Consider the following 17,771-nt stretch of genomic DNA (forward strand, 5'->3'; position numbering starts at 1 on the left):
TGAGAAGAACTGCCATTAAATCTCTACATTTCTTGTAGAATTCAGCTGTGAATCCATCAGGAACTAGGATTTTCTTTGTTTTTTTTTTTTCATTACATTTGCAATTTTGCTGGCTGATATTGAGTTATTCAGGATTTTTATATCTTCTTCATTCAGCTTTGGTAATTCATATGTATCTAGAAATCTGTCTATTTCCTCTGTGTTTTCCTCTTATGAGAGTAAATATTTTTGAAGTAGGTATTGATGATCTTCTGAGTTTCTACAGAATCTATAGTGATTTCATCCTTTTTGTTCCTTATTCCATGAATTTCAGCTTTTTCTTTCCTTTTTTGATAAGCTTGGTGAGGCGTTTATCAATTTTATTTATTCTTTCAAAGAACCAACTCTTTGCTCCATTAATTCTTTGTATTGTTTTCTTAGTCTCCATTGCATGAATTTCTTCTCTGATCTTTATAATTTCCTGCCTTCTTTGGCCTTTGGGCTTGACTTGTTCTTCTTTTTCTAGAAGCTTGAGGTGCAGCATAAGATTATTTGTGCTTATTCTGTTTTCCTGATGTGGGAATTCACTGCTATAAATTTCCCTCTGAGGACTGCTTTCATTGCATCCCACAGCTTCCTGTAAGTTGTATCTCATTATTGTTTGATTGTAAATATTGTTTAATTTCTTCTTTAATTTCATCTGTGACCCACTTGTTGCTCAAGAGGATGTTATTTAATTTTCATGTGTTTATGGAGTTTTTACAAATTTGTTTTGTTATTAATTTCTAATTTCATTGCTCTATGGTCTGATAGTATGCATGGGATAATTTCAATTCCTTTTCATTTAATCAAGCATGCTAGTGTATGGTCTATTTTAGAGAACATCCCATGTGCAGCTTTGAAGAATGTGTATTCTGATGCTGGTGGGTGGAACACTCTGTAAAGGTCAAGTCCATTTGTTCACAAGTTTGGTCAAGTTGTGTTATTTCTTTGCTAATTTTTTGTCTAGTTGATCTATCTCTTTGTGACAATGTGGTATTAGAGTCCCCTGTTATGATTGTGTTACTGTTTATTTCATTTTTCACATCTGTTAAAAATTATCTTATATAGGTGGGTGCTCCTGTATTTGTTGCATAGATAATTATGATTGTTATCTCTTCCTCTTTCAGTTTTCCCCTAAGAAGTATGTAATGACCTTCTTTATGTCTTTTTATCATTCTTGGTTTGAAGCTCACAGTGTCTGCAAATAGAATATCTACCCCTGCCTTTTTCTGGGTTCCTGTTGCATGGAGTATTATTTTCCATCCTTTGACTCTCAGTTTATGAATTTCCATTTGAGTTGAAGGTGTTTCTTGTACACAGCATATTGTTGGATTTTGTTTCTTGATCCACACAGTCAGTCTGCTTCTTTTGATTGGTGAATTGAGCCTATTTACATTGATGGTTATAACTGATATGTATTGGCTTATCTTTGTCATGTTATTTTCCTGCTGTTGGTTCCTCCTTTTTCCCCTCTACTTAACTGCTTGGTCTGCCTGGTGGTTCCTTTCTGTTGCTTGAAATTCTGGTTCTTGAAATTGTGGTCATTTTTATCTCTTTATAGAATATCTTTTAGTACTTTTTGTAGGGTTGGTTTGGTGCTCATGAATTTCTTCAGTTGTTCTTTATCATGGAAATACATTATTTCTCCATTAATTTTGAAGGATAGTTTTGCAAGGTACATCAATCTGGGTTGGAAGTCTTCTTTCAGCACCTGAAATAATTCACTCCAAGTTCTTCTTGACTTGATGGTTTGTGTTGAGAAATCTGCTGATTCTAATGCACTTTCCTTTATTGGTGATCTGTTTCTTTTCTCTAACAGCTTTTAATATTCTGTTCTTTTGCTCAGTTTCTGGGATCTTGATCACTATATGTCTGGATGTAGATTTATTTTGGTTATGGCTAATTGGAGTTCTATATGCCTCACTTACTGATATGTCAGATTCTTTTTCCATGCTTGGGAAATTTTCTGCTATTACTTCTGCAAATAGTCTTTTTATGTCACTTTTGTTGAGGCCTGCTGTTTCGTTGACTCCTGTTAATCTTACATTGTTTTTCTTTGCATTGTCTTGCAGCTGCTGAATTGTTATTTCCTGGTTCCTTGTTATTTTTAAGAGATGCTTCCTTTCATGATCATTAACTGCATTGCTGTCTTCAAGGTCTGAAAGTCTATCTTCAGCTTTGTTCAAGTGGTTTTGTCAGCTTTTGATGGAATTTTTAATTTCCTTGATATCTGTTTGAATCATTTCATGCATTCTAATTCTTTCCTATATTGTTTATTCAAGGTTTCCATCATTATTCTATGCTCCTCTATTTTCTTATCTATGTCTTCTTTAGATGTGCTGAACAATTCTTTCATAACTGTTGTCTTTTTTTTTTTTTTTAACCTGAGAGTGTTTCTGATCTGATGTCTTGTATGGCCTGATGGAGTTGTTTCTTTACTTAAGTTGCTATCATTTCAGAAATTTCAGGTGTATGACTTCCAAGCTCTTCTGTATCAATGTCTCCTGGACTTGTTCTAGGTGGGGTGGACATCTGAGATTGCATTTTGTTCCTTTGTTTTGTCATTTTTGAAGATTCAGAGGTTCCCTGGAGCCCAGCTGCACTCCCATGATGGTGTGGGAGTGGTGGGTCAAGGCCCCAAAGGTCCCCAGTGCTCAGCATGGCTCCTGCAATGGTGTGGGGTGTGGTCACTGATGCTTCTGAAGCTTTCTGGGGCTCAGTTGGCTCCCATGCCAGTGGGGCAGGTGTGGGTGCATGGTCACTGAGGCCTTTGATGCTGTCTGGGACTCAGCTTGGCTCCCACACAAGGATCCCAAAGCTGTCTAGGGTTCAGTATCACTTTCACGCAGTTGTGGGTGTTGGCAGGTCATGGTCACCTAGGTTTTCAAAGCTGTCCAGGGTTCAGCCTCACTTCCATGAGGGTATAGGGTTGGGCAGGTTGTGGTCACCAAGCTCCTTGAAGCTGTCCAGGGCTCTGCCTGGCTTCCCCGCTGGTAGGGGAGGGACTGGGGCAGCTCTCTGAGTTTCCTAAAGCTGTCCAGGGTTCAACACAGCTTCTACAAGGGTGCAGGGGTGCATAGGTCCTGGTCACCAAGGTCCAGATGCTGCCTGGGACCCAGCCTCGTTCCCACACCAGTTGAAGAAGAATGAGGGTGCAGTCACCCAGGCTGCTGAAGCTGTCTGGGGTTCAGCTTGGCTCCTACTTGTTTAATTTTAATATAGCAGAAAACACATCTGTAATTGCATTAGAAAGAATATATATATATATTTAACTTCCAGTTTTGGGGGAAAATTTAATTGTTTTCCACAAAAGTACATTGTGTAAATGGATTAATAAACATTAAAAGTGTATCATTGTAAATTTCTAGCTCAGTAAACACTGGTAGATAGAAACATACAAGTTAAAGCTTTTGGGGTTCTTCAATGAATTTTAAGAGTATAAAGAGACCAAAAAACTGGAGAACCCCTGATCTATACGTATAAGTCTATGCTGAGATGAAATCCTGACTTGGAAGCAAAGATTTTCCTCCTGCTAAGGTGAACCCTTCCACTAAGCTGTGCGATTCTAATCAAGTCACTGAGACCTGAACCCAGAAAGGTACAGATTAGAAAGCTGACTATGTTTGTCTCTGGATGTGAGGTGGATTAAAGATGAGTGTAAGAAGAGTGAGGTGTCTCATATTAATAAATATAGTGAGGATTAAAGAATCATTTTAAAAGTTGAATTCTGGTAGTGAAGGGCTGTGATTATTATTATTTTGGCACTGAAGGGCTCCCTGCTAGCCTGCAGGGCTCCAAGTGGTTAATTTGGGCTTACGATCACTGTCTGCAGAGAATGGAGGCAGTCAGCAAGTTACTCGAGGTGACATGGCCTCCATTAGCCTGCACTGGGCCAGCAAGGATGCACAGAGAACAGCCTGGTTGCAGGTGGAGGTAAGGGCTTAATCCTTTGCCCCCAACATTAGCTGACTTTTCAACAATGACTTTACTCTCATTAATCCTGGGAAACAGGGCTGTCATCTCAGAAGGCTTTGCCCTAGAGCCAATATGTGTCTAGGACTCAGGACACATTTCATCTAAAAGTTCCTGCCTGTCCTCAACAGAACACTGAAATGCCTCCTGTTGTGTTACTGCTAAATCAGCTTTTTAATCAAATGTTGTCTGGGTATCTGTTACATGCCCAAGGTTGAGTTAAGTACTCTCTACGAAACTATTTCAAACACAATTATTACCCATAGCAGCCTACTTGGGAAAACTAAATAATACATGTGAGGCAATTAATGAGAAATAAAGTGTAGAATAATGGGTAAAACTACATTGTCTAAAGCATTCAGGAAATAGACAATTTATAAGAAGGTACAACTTCTACAGTGATACATACATTCAATAAAAGAGGAGCGAGATCTTCAGTTTTTACTTTTATTCCAAAGGCCTCTTTATCTGAAGTTCTTTCGAGTTCTGTTTTTTTTTTTTTATTTTATTGAAAAAGGTAAAACAGAATTTCATAGCAAAATAATAGGAGAATAATAATAGTTAATACATTGTATATTGTCATCTTCAAAGTAGTTACTCAGAGTACAAGATATGGGCATAAAAATTTCTCCAACTGATATTAGCATGAAACTTCCTTTTTAATGAACTAAGAGATACTATTAGCATAGCTATCTTGCATTTTTCTCCCTTTACCCTTCTATTTCTAAACTAGGTTCCACTTGTGTGGAGACGAAAGGAGCTGGGAAGATATGGCTCTTTCCTGAGCGGTCTTCCTAGTGACTCAGGAACTGCTTAAATGGAAAGTGGATTACTCTTTGCTGTGGTTATTTCAGAATCCTACTCTCTTTCCAGAGATGATTCACACAGGTACTTTCTATACTGAGTTTTTTTTTCTTATATCCATGGGGAATGCTGACAGTAGATGATAGGATTTTCAAATAGTGGAGGAGGTCACTTCTCAGGATATGTTTCAATCTCTTTTGTAACCAGAGAAGCAAATACATTAAGAATAACTACAAATAAATATTGACTTCATTTCTCATACTCTTCCAAGTTTGTCTTTCGAATGTTGCCCTTTAACGACTAAAAATCCACTTTAGTATTCATAAGAAACAGGACACAATTAGGCAACCTTGCCAGAAATGAGGTAAGGGTGAGGCTGAGAGGTTAAATCTACCATTCGCCAGGACATATGGCCCTGCCTTTCTCTCACACACAGGTGCCACATTATCCCACTTTGGGCCTCCAACACATTAGCGACAATGCTTCAGCAGAACTTGTTCCAATTTCTGGATTTTCATCCTCAGACTGAGCAGCACTTTAAGAGAATCCTGATAAGTACCATAGACAGTTTTGTGTCATGAGATTCTTAGAAAGCTATGATGTTCATTTGAAAAAGGAGGAAAATAAAAATATTCAATAAATACTTGTTTTCTGGTGAAAAATTAAGCAAATTCTCCAGCAAAATGTTTTAGGGAAGCTAGTCATGTACATGAGGTTTCCTTGATAATTACAAATGATTTCATTTATGAGGTTATTATTAACATTCTCACTCTATTTTTGCAATTAGTGTAATGAGAAACAGCCACATTTAGGAAATTATATCAAATATATGATCTATTAGCCACATTTTAAATGATCACTCAAGCTAACTCAGAATGGAAATTATTTCTAATGTATTATATTGTTTAGGAAGACTCGATGCCTGAGGGCCGCTTCAGAAAGGAAAATAGCTACTTAACTACCCGAGTTTTGGACTAGTAAGACATTCTGAACAATAGCAAAAGATCAGGGTGTCTTTCCACTAGACCTAGCCTCAGAACATCAGTTTGGAAGCCCAAGTATGACTTCTTGTTCAGGTGCTTACTTCTATTTATCATTTTTATAATCTGCATCTCTGACTTTAGGACCCTAAGGCTGCCTTACACAAAAATTCTTTAGAATCACCTATAATAGTTGCTATTACTGGCTTTGAAATGGTCAAATTACTAGCTTTCCATTGCCAAATACCATAAAGAAGGATTATTTATTCTCATGGTGCAGATTTACATTTTTAAACTGCAGGGGTCTAGAAAGAATCCCTTCTTCTCTCCCTCACATATATTTCACAAGCCAAATGGCCATCCCATAATAAGGTACATGCTTATTACCAAAAAGTATCTATTGTCCCCTGGCAAAGCACATCCCTGTAGTTTACAGACTCCACAACTATACTAGTGTTACATTTCTGCAAGTGCCCTTAAATCTGGGTTATTTTGAAAGGAAAAAGTCTCCCAATTACATTGACAAGAGAAAGCAAACAAAATTGCACTGTATTTATGTTAAACTCAGAAAGTAATTTATAATGCTCACAGTACAATGGGAAAAGAAAGATATTTATGTGCATCTAAATCATGTAAACTTATTTTTAAATTCTAGGTGATTAAAAAATCAGCTTGTGGTGTGCTATAAATGCTCTGGAGGCATGAACAAGTGGCAGATCATGTCCAAGTGTAAAGAACAAACGTATTTTGACTTCTGCTTTTCTCCTCTTTGTAGTAGACTGAATAATGGCCTCTCCAAGATGTCCATGCCTTGATTCCCAGAACGTGTAAATATGTTACCTTACACGGAAGAAGGGACTATGAAGATGCAGTTAAGTAAAGGATCTTGAGACATTATCCAGGATTATCAATGGGACTCAGTGGAGTTGCAGAATTCTTACAGGAGGAATGGAGGACATATCAGAGGACAGAGTGGTAACATCAAGAAGAGGCCACTCACTAACCAAGCAATCAGGAGCACTCTAGAAGCTGGAAAAAGCATGAACTGGATTGGCCCCTCAGGATCCAGAAGAGTGGCCCTGCTCTCTCATTGTAGACTGGTGACCTCCTAAAGACAGTAATTACAGTGCAGTAAATATGTGATGTTTACTGTCCCAGTGCCTTTATGTTAATTTGTTGCAGCAACAGTTAGGAAATTCGTATACTCCAACTGATAGAAAGTTCTAGGTGGAAGGTATGTGACTCTTTTTGCTGAAGCTAAAAATCTGATAGGGCTGCTCATACAACTGGCTTCTGCCTCCTAGTGACCTGGAGTTTAGGAGAAGGCAGATCCAACATTAATCACAGAACACACCTGCTGTAGAGCAGTTCCAGACCATTAGACAACATACAGTGATCACATACAGTGCCATCTCCAGTTCCTTAATAGAGCCTGCTATGCCTCTTGTCTCTGAACATCAAAGGCTACAACCAGCCACATCTCAAAATGAAGCTCTGAGTGAATTAAAGATGAAGACGACTCCCTCATCCATGCACAGACAGCAATACTGATCACACACCCAGCACTCCTGTCCCTTCCTCTTCCTTCACAACACCCTGATTTGGTACAGGGCTCCTCTCCCTCAGGGCCACAGTCCTCAGTGACCCACTGCACTTCAAAGGTAGGCTCTGTTGACTTTGGCCAACCAGAACCTTCTATTTTCTAGGTATTTTCACCCTGATTAGTGCATGGGTTGGCCTGTCACCAAGTTTTTCAATCAAAGGTGATCTCAGGATCCCTCCCTGGCAGACCACAGCAGGGGAAACATGCTCACATTTCTGTTGGACAGTGTTATGCAGGGATATGAGGCCCAGAAATGCAGCCACTCTCTTACCGCCAGCCCAAGGGCAAAGCGGGCACATGGAACAAGGAGACTGGGAAGAGAGTGAGTGCAGCCACAGATCAACGCATTCCAGTGGCTGGCTCCATCTTGAAACCCACTGTAGGGCAGCCACTGGGGTCTCTTCTTGACTACTCTGTGTGGTTTTCTGTTGCTGTTTGCTGAAAGCATCTGAGTGATGAATGTGGACATGAAATTCTCATGATTTTTACTTTCGTATGCTCACTGCAAAGCACTACTTTCCTGAATCCTCGTATTCCCTTCACTCACCCAATGAAGTAGAAACTATTATCCTTCCTTAAATACAGGAAAACTGAAACATACAGAGGTTAAGACACTTGTCTAACATTTCAACTAGTACATGGCAGTGCTAAGTTTCAAACATATGCTGCTGGACTCTAAACCATCTACGTTATTATCTCGGAGCTGTTTACCTTCATAAAACTCAGAAGAGTAACTATCTTTATTAATGCTTTAAATTTATATTATGCACACTGTCTAGACATTCTCTCAATAAACTATGAAACAGATTCAGAAATAAAATCCTGAAAATCATAAAGCTTTCGTTCTTTTCTCATGCTAAGCTAGTCAGACTACTCACTTTCCCTCACTTTTCAATTTCTTACCAATAAAATGAAATTAGCCGATAAAATTCCTCTTAAAATAATGAACATAAGGGTGGTACAGTAACAGGAATCCTGAACTGGGTATAAGAGTACTTTCTTTTAACTCTAGGTGTGTGACCTTGGACAAGTTAATGTCCATGCCTGTCAACTTCTCTGAAGCCAAGTTTCTTGTGGTTTAATATTCTAAGATTCTGGTGCTGCAGGCATAGCTCAGTGGTAGAGTGCTTTCCTAGCCTGGGTAGGGCCCTGAGTTCAATCCCCAGCACTGAAAAACATGCTAAGCTTCTATGACTCTCTGGCTCTGAGTGTTGAAAGGGTTGTACTAAATTGTCCAAGTAGCAAATGAAAGCCTATTTTTTCATTAGGTTGAACTGATAAGCACCAAAAATTTTACTATTCCATCGTAATGCTCTATTTCTACACTATCTAGCTTGCTTTTCCTAAAAGTAAAACATGGTGTTTTTTATTATGTTTTATTCTAAAACAAAATCTCAAAATTCCACTGGTTGCAGTGAGTGAGTGGCTATTAGAAAAGCATCACCATACACTGCTCATCATTTATGTGGAAGAGATGAGCTATGGCAATGTGATGGCCTTTTCGATGACCATTTTGATTGATGGTGGAGAAAGGAAACATCCTTTGTCAGGGTCATGTGTACAATAACACCCTGCAGATTTAGTGGAATGATTTACCAGGGAAGGCCTTTCACCCTCTGTGCTCTGTACTCCAGAGTTTCCTCGAGGCCAAAATTACAAAGCAGCCAACATCTACTCCTTGTTAGCAGAGGAGATCAGGGAAAATGTTAAATCCATCGATTCTCAGGAGAATTTTGGAAAAATCACCATGCTGAGTTCTTTTTGGTTTCCCAACGCCTCTCTGGCCCTGGCTCTATAGTAGGGACCAATCTGCCTCATTTCACCGGAACAAGAACACAGTAGGGATCACTGAGGGCAAAGCCACAAGCATCTGCGAAATAAAATGAAATGCCTGTGAGCACACCCTGGACCACTGTTTTGGGGTAAGACAACAGCTCCATTTACCGTGTTTCAACAGGGAACAGGCACCGGCGGCGGGGCCCATCGGTGTGATGGCTTGGGGCTGGCCCTGGGCTGCACCAGGAGCTGCAGAGCATGTCCTGCTCTTTGCTTAAGTTTTGGACACAGGCCTACCAGTGTCCTTCTGTGTTCACTTCCCTAGCTGAGGGAGCAAAAGTTTAAACAGCTTGTAGGAATATCCTACTTCTCATTACAATAACAGTAGCCAGCATTTACTAAGAGCTCCCAGGTGTCAGACTCTGTGTTTTACTATATCTGAGTTATCATTCAGTCCTCACAACTATCCTATGAGGATAAAAAAGACATCCCAGTGTTGTGGTTTAGATCTACAAGTCCTCCACAATTCTCGTGTGTGTGTGTGCAAAGTGATTGGATCGTGGGGTGCTATACTCATCCGTGGATTCAACCACTAAGAAGTTCAGCAGCTGGGGTGCCGTTAGGAGGCAAGGCCTGCCTGGAGGTGGTCATGGGGTGTCACCTGGTAGGGTGTATTCTTATCCCCGGCTCCCCCTTCTCTCCACACTTTTCCTGGGCCTTCTCTCCACACTTTTCCTGGGCCTTCTCTCCACACTTTTCCTGGGCCTTCTCTCCACACTTTTCCTTTGCCATCCCCTCTACCACGCTGCTTCTTCCTTGGAGCCAGCTGACCATGGACTGAAACTGTGAACCAAAAGAGACCTCTCCTCCTTGAAGTTGTGGGTGTCAGGTATCGTGTCTCAGCAGTGGAAAAGTGGCTAAGACACCCACGGAAAGAATTCCCTCACAGTGGGGGACGTTAACTCTTTACCATAATCCTCATTTCATTTTTTATTTAAGCAAAGAAACACTTCAATTTAATGAAAAAGTAAGTTCTTGTACGTAAGTGTTCTGCTGAGGCAGCCAGGTAAGGGAAAGCAGGACAGGACAAGGTGTAGGGGATACAGTATCTGCTGACTGCCCATCACGTGCCATGGAGACTTGAAACTGGCCTGGGCACAGTCTGGTTTTCAGGTCAAATCATTGATTTGCATAACAGTATTGAGATAATTACAAGCTCGGGGCTTTGGAGTTAGGCTTCCAGGTTTAAATTCTTGCTTTGCCATATATCTTTCAGACTGAGTCCATGATATCCTTTGTGGCCTCAGTTTTCTCATCTATAAAATGGGTATCACTTAATTATTTACCTCACTGGGTTGATACAAACATTAAATTAGTTAATGCATGTGAAGTGCTTAAAGTGTGACTGGCACATAGTGAGGACCTAATTTTGACTATTCTTGGCTATTGGGATATTTGTTGATTGCCTTTATTTCTGGCACTGTATGAATTAGTCAGTGAAATCTGTTTTAGCAAAATAATGTGTGTGTATACAGTTGTGCAGCAGTTAGGTATTTCTGCTAAATTTATTTCATAATTTCCCTCCCCCACCTGGACCAGCACCTGTCCCTGTAAAGGGGACACAAATATGCAAACAGAGCTGCACCCCAGGACTGCTTTCCTAGCTTGGGGACACTTCCCAGCTGTCAGAGGCCCCCAGAAAAGTTACACTTCAGGGCTCACAGCAGAATTCAGCCTGCCTTGCTCCGCAGTTCCCCTGGGTCACATCCATCAGAAGGAGATAATTAGCCTGTTATTTCTGAAATCAGTCAACTGGCCTCATAATCACTTCCTGAAGACCTCCAGGCAGGTGGATGACTGATGAAGAAGATGATGATGATGGGGAAAAAGAACATAGAGAAACAGGGACACACACTGACGTGCAAGGAGAAAGACACATGAAGTGAAGGCGAGCAGAGACGAAGCCACAGAGGACGCAGGCACCGGAAACCTTTGTCCTTTCCCTGGTGAAAAGCAATCAAATGGTCTTTAGTTGAATTTCTATGTCTGTTTTTCATGGAGAGCAAACTGATGATGCGGAAGCCATGAGCCATGTAGCCTTCATATTGGTGCTTCCTTCCCTGCCCTCTACCCTCCTGCCCTCTGCCCCGGCCTCCTCTCACAGAACCTGCAAACAGCACAGATCCTGGATATGGAACGTGATCCAAATTTTGGCTAATTTCTTATCTGCTGCCAAGAACTCGCCCAAATTATTCTGCTTCTCTTTGGTTTAGATGCCAGTATGTATTAGGGGAGGCTGGAGGTCACTATCTTTGTTGCTTGTTGTGAGGGTAAAGTCAGAAGAGGTGACAGAGAACGCCTAGCAGAGTACCTGATAGGAAGGAGGTGCGCCGTAAACCTGAGTGTCTCAGTCCTGAGAACCAAACTCTCTCCTCCATCTTTAAAGCAAAGGCTGCCGAAGAGTGGGCTTACCATTGAGTAAACATGCTTCAGAACACCTGCTATGCTTCTCTTCCTGAGAGATGCCTGACTGGGAGCCAGTACAGTGAGTTATGAGCCCCGCTTTATCACCCACGAGAAGGGCAAGTGGCAAATACTAACACTTCCTTCCCTGCAGTTTGCAAGACCAACCATTATAACATACATGGGTACAACAAACAGCAAAAATAACAAGATTTTTTAAAATGCTGTGTGGTAACCACCTTGCTTGTCCACTGTATCCATTCTATCCCTCTCAGAATTCAGCCAACCTCAACTTGCTGTTACTCCTGGAATACAATATGAACTTTTCTGCCTCTTGGTCTTTGTACAGCAGCTTTTGTCAGTTAGTTCATTGAAAGTAAAGGTCTATGCCTATATTGATTAATCAATGTTTCATGTCTATGTCTTGTAATATGAGCAACTATTTTAAAGATAACAATATGCAATGTACTAACCATTGTTACTCTCCTAAAATCTTGTTTTGAATTTTACACCATTGTTCCTATTGTTTATTTTTCTTTTCTTTTAAAATTAAAAAAATTCCTCCTTTTTTAACCTATCCATTTATACCTTTTTTGGAGATAAGGTCTTGCTATGTTACTCAGAATGGATTTGAACTTGGGATCTTCCTTTCTCAGCTCCCCAAGTAGCTGGGATTGCAGGCATGAGCCACCATAACCGGCTTCCATTCACAATTTTTATGGATACTTTTCTAACCTCTTCAACTTCTCCTCTGGCTGCCTACTGAATACTGTGTGTGCTATTATCATAGTACATTCAGCCTCATCATTATATTGAGTTGCCTGTCTATACCCAATTCCTCCTTTTCCTGTGGGGGTCCCTATTTCTTTATCTGTATGACCCTCAGGTGATTAACATGAAGTTGGAAGTCAAACAGAGTTATGCCAAACAGAGTTGGAAGTCCAACACGAGTTGAACGCAGAAACAAGATATAGTCCCTGTATAAAATCATTAGAGCAAACAACAGGTGCATTAAAACCCCACCTGAGGAGAAAAGTCACATGTCTCTGTTAGAAATTACATGATATGCTTGAGCAGGTGGAAGGAAAATAAAGTTGAAAGAAAGGCTTCATGAAGGAGGTCTATGTGTGTGTGTCTAAGGAAGGGATTATTTGGAGACAATTTAGAGAAGTGATTAGAAATATTTCCCGAGCTCAGCAGATCACTACCAACTTATCTTACGGTGCCTGTATTTGCACTATAATTTTGGTGGTAAACAATATACATCGTCTCCTCCTTGGAGTACACATGTTGTAGCAATCGGCTGGAGAAGAATTTTGGCTTAAAGCTCTTAGACCATTCAGGGACAGGTAGACAGCTAGACAAGTAGCAGCTTTGAGTCTTGATGGGCTCAAGGTCACCTCTGCAGTCACCTCTGGTTCTGGCCTTCATCATTAAAGTGACAGGGAAAACGGCTGCTACTCAGGGTTAACTTGGCTCTGGGAAAGGTAGTTCTGTTGCAAACAGCATAGGCCAAAGACAGAAGAGGGATGTTCGTTTCCTTCAGACTCAGCCATGCTTAACTAGAACCCAATTCTCAACCAATTTACCCACAGCTGGTCATCACAAGGCCTCTGTGCATAGTGACGAGACACCAGTAAGGACGTCCTTCTCCTCTCCTCACACTGCTTGAGAGAATCATCCCTTTGGGCCATTTCTTTACAGACAGCACTTCTTGTGTGGGGGAAAGGATTCAGTTTACAAAGATTTAGCTGTAAAATTTGATAGGTGATTTTCATTTTGTTCATTTTAGAATTTAGGAGAAATAGCTGGCTGATCTCTTCTGGAAAAATAACTCAACTGCTATATATTTATATTTAAGGAAACCCTGTTTAAATTGGCAGTGTGTGTGTGCAAGAAGTGCTGGCCTAGACTCAACAGGCAAAGTATTTCCTAGGGAACCTGTTGGACTGAGATATAAATAAAAGGTAACAATATGGTGGGTTGCTACTATAAGATTTTCACTTCTTCGCTATCATATGATGCTTTGATAATGTTAGAAAAGCTTTCATTGACAACAAGGCACATCTCTTCAATAGTGAGCCACCTAGCAGAATCCTGATGAGGCTCAGAGCATTGTTGTGCCCTATTTCTTAGAAAAGTTGAGGTGTCTCTCTTGCAGAGCATACAGCAACTGCTCAAGGAGGAGAAATTACAGGTTGGGTCCACTATCACCTTCACTAAAGATTGATCAAAATCTTGGGTCTGGATAACTTTTAAATGTTATAGCTTTGAGTTCTGTTCCAAGTATCTTCCTAAGCAATGAGTCCCTATAGTGATTTATTTCACATATGTTCTAAGCAAGATCAGAAGATGGAGATGTTTAAAAACCATTCTGTGAGTGTTTGTGTTGGGGGCTCATGATATATATGTTTTTATGGTCTTCGGCAACTTGATGGCACAGAGCATGTTACAAGGGAAAGAGCCAGAAAATCCCGGCTCAGGCCACAGCTTTACTAGCTTCTAGTTCCCTTGACTATCAGTTACCAGAGATTTTTCCAGATCCATGTGAGGATGGAAAGAATAAGTCAAGGAGCAAGCACCCTTTGTTTTTTCTCAGTCATGCTTCCCCAGCAGACAATTATCCTCTGTTGGTTACCTGATATTGTGTCAGTATTTGGTAAATTGTCAGTTCACTGTAGAATGTTGTATCATTACAGAACATAACTTTAAGTGAAAAAAATTGGACACACATGTCCAAATACCACATTGATTTCTCTTGTGTGAGAAACCCTAAGGGTAAATAAGGACCAAAAAGTGGCTGGACATTGGGAAATAGGAGAAAAATGTTCAAATGGGAAAAACAAGGGAGGAGGCAGGGGGAAGAAAAAGAGGGAATAGGGTTAAAAGTAAGAAAAATGAATGGCAGGAAAACAACAGAAACAAAGTTTTACAAATGAGGAAGGGAAGATTGAAGGAAAGGGAGGAGAATGGGAAAAAAGGAATTAAAATATGTATGTAGAGGTACAAATTCCCTCTGATGAATGTGATTATTATATATGTAAAAAAAATGTACCAATAAAATTAATTTTAAAAGAGGGTTATATCATTATCTACACTTTTATTATTTTATTAAATGCAAGGAAAAATCAGAAGCAGTAACATAGATAAGTTTACCAATAATTCACAAGAGATTTTGATCCTTTTTTGCAACAGGCTATATGCTCGAAAATATTGTTTCCATTTGATCAAATTAAAGATATTTTGGGGTTGGGGATTAAACTATTCTTAGTAATTTATCTTAAAATGTCAGCTCTAAGTGAGGGGATTCCCATCTTTGTAACATTCAGCAGAGACTCTATGTACTGACAGCTAGCCACGCTTGGCCACCTTGACCACTTTCTCTACTTCTGAGACCTCAGGACAACTCACTCAGGATACAGGCCTAAGCCTCCCAAATTCTTTTTAAAAAATTTTCATCAGTACATTGTTTGCAGTAAATAATGATTACACTCATCAGAGCCTCCCATAAATTCCACTAGTGGCAGGGAGGTGGCACAGGGGGAAGGCACGGTCCCATGTGGGCTGACCTCTCAGGTTTGCACCTGCTACCAAAACAGAAGAACACGGTCTGTTTGCCTGAGGCCGAGGTGCAGTGATGAAGACTGCAATCCTTGGTGCCAAACAGTGTCCAAGAGTCTGAGAGTTAAGCTGGTGAGCAACTGTGTCTCAGTGACTCCATTTCCCAAGCGCAAAATGCTCAATTAGTGGCACCTCAGGACTGACACATTCTTTTTTAGAAAGTCAGAAAGGAGTATCACTTTCAAGACAGACTCTCAGCAGGTAATATAGGAGTGGTATGGGTCAATCTAATTATTTTCAGCTCTGCTTTGGCAGTAATCACAAAGGGAGTCTCAACCTATTTTGTGGCTTCAGAGTCCTGTTCATGTCCTCAGCAAAGATCCACCCTTTCCAAAGAATTGATGGACTGATAAAGGGTTGCCAGTGCCAAGTTCCCCATAGACTCATCCAGAGGCTTCGACGCTCTGCTGATAAACGAGGAGGGTTGTTCCCTTCGGAGATATTCTGACAAAGATGAAAGGTCAGTATAAAGGGCAATAAGATGTATGAACCCCCAAAGTAGTGTTTTCAGACAAACTGATCATATCTTGACAGTCTATTGCTCTAGTCTCTGACTTGAACGTGTATTCCAAGATGGATGGGAACAGGGAACAAGATAAAAGGCAACTATATTAAACCTGGGAAAATCCTTCTTCTTTAGACAAATGATAAATCTGCTGAATCTGTGGTAAAGAGCAGATTGATTATATATAATATTCAGACAATCTTCCTCTTGAAATGTTAATGGTTTAGAGCCAGTCAACTGCCCTATAGGACAAATTACAATCTTGTTTCAACATGGGTTAAAATGATAGGAGTTGTCTGTAGTGTAAAGATGAGAAAAATGAATTTAGACAAAACTGGGAATTGTTGAAAAGTAGCAGGTAAAAGTCTTCTAGGATGCTCTAATATCAATATCATAGTCAGCAAAGAAAACCACCTCCTGCTTCCTTTATAAATTCTCTTTTCATATTACTTTATTTCATTATTAGGGCAACTCTCCCTGCTATGGAACCACAAACAGAAGTGACAGAAAATGACAATGGTTAAAAGAAGAAGGCTGTGGAAACACGAAAGAAAGGATAGATTGGGCACCTGCCACATGTCTGAAATTGCAGGCCAGCCTAGAAAACATGGTGAAGCCTAGTCTCAAAAACAAAACAAAATAAAACAAAACAACTGAAAACAAAACCCAGAGATCTGTTTGCAGGCATTTGTTGTGGGCAAAGTCGACATCAAGCAATTGATTCCTTAGGTTTCAGAAGTGCTGAGTTAGCTTCTTCAGAGGAAAGGTGGAGGCCTCAAAACATAGCCATGATTACCATCAATAATAACATACCTGGATGGGTCTTTGGAAGTTAGTGATCCATATTTCTCTCACAGTGTTTATTAGACAGTCTTAGGAGAGCCCAGAGTTGGGAGTACTGTGATTGAAAGGCAGATCACTCACCAGGACATCTCTCCTCTTCCTCTGCTGGTTGCTCCTTCTCTGGCTTGGGTGGGCCTTTGATTTTGTGCACCAAGGCACACAGCTTTCCTGTCCAGGAGGTGTCCTCCTCCTCCTCCTCCGCTTCCTCCAAGGGAACCCCTAGCAAGCCATAGACAGAGTGAAAACCCAAACAGTACACAAAACTTCCAAGAGTTAGAAAAAATGTAAAAACTCTGCTTCCCATTTTTCTGGAAATCTCTTAAAAGCCCACAGGCAGCCTTCCTATGAATATTTACCTATGTCATGTTTTTTGGAAAGTTCTTTTTTAAGAAAAGGTGATTTCCTGTGTATGAGAACATGAAGTAATTGTAATCCTTGAACTTTGCTTTTTCTACTCACAAAGGGCTCTAGGATATCTAGAAAGAGTTTAACTTTGTGCTATTTTAAATGAAAAGCTCAGCTGCTTCCCACATATTATTCAATCCACCCATATATATCAGCAGATATGAGCCAGAAGATATATATCACAGTGGGCATTGCTGTCTTGGAATCTTTAAGGACAGAAGTCACTCTTCCTTTCTCACATACTTTGTAAGAGCTAACATGCGGCAGCAGAAAGTTCCCACCAGATCACTTTAAGTGGACTGGATGAGGTGTATATTAAGATCAATTATTTTCCTTCTTTTTCCAGGGACCTGTCCCCTCTGCATCCACAAAGCCTCTACTATGCAGCGGGAATTTCAGTCATATATTCTGCCAGGCTTATTTCCCACATCTTCTCTGACTCTTTTTGTTAAGGTAGAGCCACATCTTGAACAATGGCTAGAGCACTGTAATGTAAAATGCAAGGGGCAGTTTGCAAACCCTCCATTGGCTTCCCAAGGAAGGAATGGGGAACATATTCTGTGGCCCAAGCTTATCGCTTAGCAGCTCACCGCAGTGAATGAGCAGGTCCTCGTGGAAGTCATACAGCTCCTCCCGGATCTCCTCTGGGCAGGGGCAGTTCTCTCCCAGTTGAAAATTGAGAAGCATGTTGATCTTTGAGGGCAAAAGAAGAATGGCTCCATGGTTCTCAATGGCAGTCAAGGGAATACAGATTCTGTCTTAGACCTATGCCTAACAC

The 17,771-nt window shown here is 40.5% G+C and overlaps 1 protein-coding gene across 1 annotated transcript in view; it reads right to left on the reverse strand.

Annotated features, from left to right (window-relative positions):
- The window catches only part of Ryr3 (ryanodine receptor 3), a 547,606-nt gene that overhangs the window by 167,162 nt on the left and 362,673 nt on the right, over nucleotides 1-17,771 (reverse strand). The window contains exons 37-38 of the mRNA XM_005381167.2: nucleotides 17,584-17,686; nucleotides 16,670-16,807 (exon numbers count right to left, since the gene is read on the reverse strand). Coding sequence (XP_005381224.1) covers nucleotides 16,670-16,807; nucleotides 17,584-17,686 — 241 coding nt within the window. The remainder of the gene's footprint in view (nucleotides 1-16,669; nucleotides 16,808-17,583; nucleotides 17,687-17,771) is intronic.

This window comes from Chinchilla lanigera, unplaced genomic scaffold, assembly GCF_000276665.1.
Source record: "Chinchilla lanigera isolate Chin_1 unplaced genomic scaffold, ChiLan1.0 scaffold00015, whole genome shotgun sequence".
NCBI lineage: Eukaryota > Metazoa > Chordata > Mammalia > Rodentia > Chinchillidae > Chinchilla > Chinchilla lanigera.